Below are 6,049 nucleotides of genomic sequence, written 5' to 3'. Positions count from 1 at the left end.
AGAGAGAGAGAGAGAGAGAGAGGGAAGGAGGGAGGGAGGGAGGGAGGGAGGAAGGGAAAAGGGGTTGTAGCAGGAGGCATCTCGTATGTGCCTTAAACAGGCAGGCCAGGGGTTTCCAACTGGCGACCTCAGCATTCCTGGTCGATACATTTTTCACTGAGCCACCACAGGTCAGGTTAGATGGGTCTTTACCGTCAATTTACAGATGAGGAAACCAAGCTTTCTATGGTTACACACATTTGGCAAGTCTTACTCCCAGGTAAAAAAAAAAATACCTTCAAATTCAGAGTTTTCAGCCACCATTGTACAGGTCCCGCGCCAATGGGCTGTAGGGCTAGAACTGCAATTCCCGTGGAGCCCTGCGACAGCTTCGCGAGAGTACGCTTAAATGCGGCGGCGGGAAGGCGGCAGCCGCGGCGACCTCATCATTTGAGAGGCGATGGCGGACAGCTACATCTCTGACAATGAGCCTACGACGCGTACGCTGCTGCGGCGCGTGCTGGATACAGAGGACTCGCGCACCCCGCGGCGACGCCAAAGTACTCGCGCTGGGTATGTGCGGGCACTGCCCGAGCACGGGACGGCCTGGGGGGTGGAGTCTCGATGGGATCCAGTGCTGACCTGGCTTGGAGAACTCAAGACTCTGATGACTGGCGCCACGCCCTTATCTGGGTTCGAGTCAGCTGTTTGTGCTGCCAGGTCTCGGCACCTCAGAGTTCAACTATGCCTGAATTTTAGGTGGTCTGCCTCTGGAAGTGAAGGATGGGCACTCAGAATCCGGCCTTCTGCCCTGTTCTCTTGGCCACTTTCTCCCAAACCCGCCCAGAGTGTGTCGAGATATCTGCAAGCGGCCCCTCCTTTCCCTGCATATTCAGCCTTAACTGCCCTTGTAGCTCCCAGCTGGAAGATGGGAAGGGAGCTGGAGAGCACAGCCTGGGCAGAAGTCGGGAGGCAGGAATTGGCAGGGTTCTTTGCTAGGGAACAGGAATTTATCCTGACTTGGTGGGAGTGTCAGCGGGTGAAGGCTGTGGTGAGCTCACGGGGCAGAGGGTGAGGTAGCTGGCATCTGCCAGACTGGGGCAGTGCAGTTCCTTTACAGGCAATAGAAAGCCATTCATTACAGGTTTTACACCTATATTGATGAGGTGGGAGCATTTATGTGGTTCTGGAATTTGGGAGGGATTGGACTAGAGAGGCTAGAGCTAGAATGATCCATATGGAGATTGCTGTCAGACTTTAAAATACTTAAATATCTTTTTTTGATTATTATTTAATGACTGGAATGGATACTCTTCCAATTACTCCTCTTGTCAGTGTGGATAACCTCTAATTTTGCCAGAGTCACCTCTGTGAAGCCTTCCTCAGTCCCTCTCTCTGACTAGGACATCATCATCATCATCACATTATTACTTTTCTTTTGTGTGTGTGTGTGCCTGGATCAGGGATCGATCCTGCGACCTTGGTGTATCAGGATGCCACTCCAGCCAACTGAGCTACCCAGCCAGATCCTGGTTCATCATATTTTCTCTCTTTCTATACCCCTTGGGCTCCCTTTCATCCACAGCCCTAGTGACATAGAGCTGGGAATGGGCTATAGGAAAGACCAATTGTTTCTGGGTCCTGGCTCTGAGGGAAAAAGTCTTCAGCCAAGATCCCTGATGAAGGCATGTCTCTGCATCTTCAAGTTTCCCCCGCCCTACATAATTCTCAGAGCTGCTGGTCTTTATTCAGTGCCCAGAGAACCCTGCTTGAAACACCTTTCTCTATGATGCTGAGGAGCCAAACAAAGACAACTGCCAGGCGGCATTCCTACAGAAGGAGGGTAAGTGCCCAACCCACTGACCACTATAGGGCTCTGCTCTGGAGCCCACTTTGAGGGAATCTCAAGGCAGAGGAACAGACTATTTGGTGCTTTTGCCTAAAGTCTTCTGGCAGATTGGCCCACATCAAAACCAGTGGATATCTGAAGGAACAGACTCCCCGGACTCTGCTTGAGAACATCCTACAGACTGGTAAGTGAGCATTGGTCTGCTGGTCAGAGTTGGGCACTAGTCCGGTGGTATCCCTTATTTAGGGCAGCCTGCCTTGCCAGTCCCATCCTCTTGTTATTTTCTACAGCGCCGGAATCTTCCATGGTCATGCCAGAGCCAGTGGTGAAGCCAGTGCCAGCGCCGCAAGTGGTCCAGTCCCCCAGCCAGGAAAGCAGTCAGGGCAGGTGCACAGTGAATTCTCCTGCTTGGGTCTAGGCTATTAGGCAGCTCTGATCAGGAAGACTCCTGGCAGTCCTAAAAGCCCCATTTGAGCTTCTGGTCTGTCTGAGATTAGCTCCATTCTTATAGCCTGGAGCTGCAACTTCCTGAGCTCAAACCCCCCACAAGCCTGGCTCCAAGTCTGCTGGCTTCTGGCAAGAGGAAGCAGAGGCTGAGGTTGTCAGCGTTTCAGCAAGGAATGGACCAGGAGCTGCTTCTCTCCCAGGGTGAGGCCCTGGCTAACTCCTATGGTTACCTTCTCTCTCCTGTCCTCTGTAGAGGCTTAAAAGGCTGGAGAGAGGGCTATCAGGAGCCTGGGTAACTTATGGTTTTTTCTTTTTAGGTCCTTTTACAGAGCCTCAAGGGAATGCTAGAGCCACCTCTTTCACCAGGTGCTGTTGCCTGCTCTGGGGGTTGGTGGAGGAGAGGCTTTGGGGGAAAGGTGATGACTAGAATGGATTCTGGCCGTATTGATTCCAGCCATTTTTAGCCTCACAACATGGGAGTTGTGTTCTCAAAGATGAGCTCAGCAGGGAAGATGGAGTAACGAGGGGGGGAGCTAGGTCTCAGGTAGCTGACTTTCCTTTGTGCCCCCTCTCTCCCACCAGCTCCCTCAACCTGACCTTTGCCACACCTTTCCTGCCACAATCAGTGCAGAGGCCTGGTTTGGCCCGTAGACCTCCTCCACGCCGACCTGTCGATGTGGGTGCATTTTTGAAGGATATGCAAGATTCTGTGGCCTTGGCTCTTCCAGGTAAGGTTGAGATTTCCCTCTTCTGGCCTATAGGGGAAGCCCCCCCCCCCCAGACTGATAAGAGGTACTGCTGAGTCCAGGGTTGCTCCCCTTTTCATTGGGTCAACGACAGTGAGCAAACCTGGTCAGTAGGTCTATTAAGAGTTTCTACTTTCTTTTTTTCAACTTATTGAGGGAGAGAGAGGGAGAGAAAGACAGAAACATTGATCTCTTTCTGTATCTGCCCTGACCAGGGATTGAACTAGCAACCTTTGCATGTTGGGATGATGACACTCTAACCAACCCAGCTGTCCAGCCAGGGCAGGAGTTTCTGCTTTCTTTCTATAACATGCCCTTGTCTTAGTGTAACCTAGTCTTAGTCCCTCAGGGTCTTCCAGGACCCCATATCCTTGAGGAGCTACATGGCTCTGGGTAGGAAAGGTGTTCTGGAGCTTGTTGGGAGGTGGAAAGGGGCCATGTTTCAGGATCAGTGGGCCAGTCAAGATGCCTGGAAACCTGATTCCAGAAGACAAGTTCACCAGGGTAAGAGGAGGGTTCCAGACAGAGGGAGCAGAGTGAGAAATAGAGAGTGGAGGCATGGATGAACAGTTTGGGTGGGACAAGCAGTAGAGCCTGGGAAAGCCAGGCTAAGGAGCAGGAAGGTAAGTAAGGAGAGCTGTATTAGGGAGATAAGGCTTATAGTACTCTGAAGTACTCTCTCTGAAGGCTACTTGGGGCAGACTTAAGGGGTTTACATTTATGGCCAGGCCCTGGTGACTGGGTGGCAGCAGGTGGAGCTGGAGTACACTGAGTGCCATCTGGCTCTTGATCTCCAGGTGACAGCCTCAGAAGCCCTGTTGCCACCCTATCACCGGACACTGTGTTAGAGGACACCCAGCCCTTCTCCCAGCCTTTAACTGGCCATTCCCCCAGTGTGCACCACTCCCTATCCTGCCCCCCGGTCTCTACTGAGAGGATTGTCAGTAGCAGGACACGGAGCCGTAGGCCTGGGCTGCAGAACAACAGTGAGTATATGGGGCAGCCAAGCAAAGCTCCGGCAAGAGTTGACATTGGTGGTTTTCCCTCCCCAGATCCATGTGTCCCTCCAACCAGTTCCCTGGGGCTGCCTCTGGCCTTCTCTGCTTGATGGGCTACGTTGGGTTTTACTGCTCCATCCTTTCCAGAGATACAGCTTTGAGCTACTGCTTCTGCCCTATATTCTCTCCCCTTTATTCCGGCCCTGGGAAACCAGCCCAACTTCTGGCAGGAAAGGCAGAGGAGGTTGATGCCCTTGCTATGGAATTCCCGAACACCGGCAATAGTATCTCTGGAGAAGATGGACTAGAGCCCTTACAGGATGGAGTTGATAAGGAGGTAGAGAAAACAGTGCAAGAAATCTTGGACCTAAGTGAAGTGAAGGAGGCAGCAGGAGCACAAAGATCTACGAGAGCAGAAGAGCCTGGGAGAGACACAAAAGTGATAGAAGCAGATGGATCCTGGGAGGCTGCTGAGGCCAAGGAGCCAAAAGGATCTTCACAACTGGATATGGACACAACTGGGAGGGCAGGTAGGGGCCCAGTGCAGGGGTGAGTGGATAAGTGACAGTTGTGTTCAGTCACTGGTCTTGGGGAAGTGCCTTACCTGGGTTGTGTTTCTCAGCACAGATAGTATTGGTACAGGGAGACTTTGAGGTACCCCTTGCCTGGCTGGCCGGAGCTAGATAGGGTCCTCAGTGAACAGGACAAGGGGGCTGTAGGCCTTCAGGGTTGTGTGAGATGGTTAGGCCTAAGCCCCTTGTAACTCTGCCCTTTCTCTGCAGGAAGTCCAGAGTTAGCGTCCAGCACCCCGGAGTTCCTTCAGGCCAGGCGACTTGAGTTCCTTGAGCCAGTTCCACCGACTAGCACTGCAGTGTAAGATCCCATGACCCTGTTCCACATGGGCATCTTGGGAATGGGCAGGCACTGAGGTTGGCATTGGGCACCACAGCGTTATTCCTCTTCCCGTGGGTATGCAGATAATTATCTAGCAGAGCACCCTTAGTTGGGCTGGGCGGGGCTCTCTGAGAGCCCATCTGTCATCCTGGTACCTGCTTCCAGGGGCATAGAGGAGCCTGGGTAGGGGAAAGTGGCTAGGTCACTGTATTCAGAGAAGGTTTTCTGGATGAGGATTAGCAGAATCAGAGACAGCAATGGACTGAGGGGAGGGAATGTCCATGCCAAGGCCTGAGGGTCATGGACCTGAGAAAGTACCTGTTTGTATGATAAGGCTAGACTGGGACATTGAGTCCAGACTATGGAGGATCAGGGTCCCAAGGAAAGACCAGGCTTCTATGTGGCCCCTTGTCCCCAATCCCTCACCGCAGATGGTTGGAGCTATTAGTCCAAGCTGGCCCAGGAGCACAGGGGTCTTAGTCTTGGCAGGAGCCAGTGAGATTTTTTTTTTTCCTCCCAAAGTTGGAAACGGGGAGGCAGTCAGACAGACTCCTGCATGCGCCCGACCGGGATCCACCCGGCATGCCCACCAGGGGGCGATGCTCTGCCCATCTTGGGGCGTCGCTCTGCCGCAAACAGAGCCATTCTAGCGCCTGAGGCAGAGGCCACAGAGCCATCCCCAGCGCTGGGGCAAACTTTGCTCCAATGGAGCCTCGGCTGCAGGAGGGGAAGAGAGAGACAGAGAGGAAGGAGAGGGGGAGGGGTGGAGAAGCAGATGGGTGCCCTGGCTGGGAATCAAACCTGGGACTCCTGCACGCTAGGCCGACGCTCTACCACTGAGCCAACCGGCCAGGGCTAGGAGCCAGTGAGATTTATCTTTAATTATGGGCCTCTTCAGGCAGCAGTCCATTCCAGGCCCCAGTTTATCTTCAGAGCCTCTATTGGCCAGGCTTCCTCCCAGGACCAGAACTACAGGCCCCAGACTCCGTCAAGATCCCTACAAGACTGGACTGAGCCACTATGCTAAGTTCTTCAGCTTCTATGCTAAAATGCCCGTGGAGAAGAAGGCTCTTGAGATGGTGGAAAAGTGGTGAGTCCTGGTCCCTTGGGTGGGGAGAGGAGCCCTTCAGATCATG

The 6,049-nt window shown here is 53.2% G+C and overlaps 1 protein-coding gene across 2 annotated transcripts in view; it reads left to right on the top strand.

The window, feature by feature from the left end:
* The first annotated feature begins 226 nt into the window (after positions 1 to 226).
* CENPT (centromere protein T) overlaps positions 227 to 6,049 on the top strand; it is a 186,826-nt gene continuing 181,003 nt past the window's right edge. Inside the window, exons 1-11 of one of the 2 annotated variants that reach the window (XM_066349968.1) lie at positions 227 to 552; positions 1,732 to 1,822; positions 1,925 to 2,012; positions 2,119 to 2,215; positions 2,340 to 2,476; positions 2,593 to 2,641; positions 2,858 to 3,003; positions 3,819 to 4,007; positions 4,250 to 4,549; positions 4,802 to 4,892; positions 5,812 to 6,003. In XM_066349968.1, coding sequence (XP_066206065.1) covers positions 440 to 552; positions 1,732 to 1,822; positions 1,925 to 2,012; positions 2,119 to 2,215; positions 2,340 to 2,476; positions 2,593 to 2,641; positions 2,858 to 3,003; positions 3,819 to 4,007; positions 4,250 to 4,549; positions 4,802 to 4,892; positions 5,812 to 6,003 — 1,493 coding nt within the window. In that variant the 5' untranslated portion in view covers positions 227 to 439. Of the gene's footprint in view, positions 553 to 1,731; positions 1,823 to 1,924; positions 2,013 to 2,118; positions 2,216 to 2,339; positions 2,477 to 2,592; positions 2,642 to 2,857; positions 3,004 to 3,818; positions 4,008 to 4,234; positions 4,550 to 4,801; positions 4,893 to 5,811; positions 6,004 to 6,049 lie in introns of both variants that reach the window. The other variant, XR_010747059.1, reaches the window with a different exon arrangement.

The sequence above is a fragment of the Saccopteryx leptura genome, chromosome 9, assembly GCF_036850995.1.
Source record: "Saccopteryx leptura isolate mSacLep1 chromosome 9, mSacLep1_pri_phased_curated, whole genome shotgun sequence".
Classification (NCBI taxonomy): domain Eukaryota; kingdom Metazoa; phylum Chordata; class Mammalia; order Chiroptera; family Emballonuridae; genus Saccopteryx; species Saccopteryx leptura.
The sequence above is the reverse complement of the archived record's forward strand: the minus strand, read 5'-3'. Positions and strand labels throughout refer to the sequence as shown.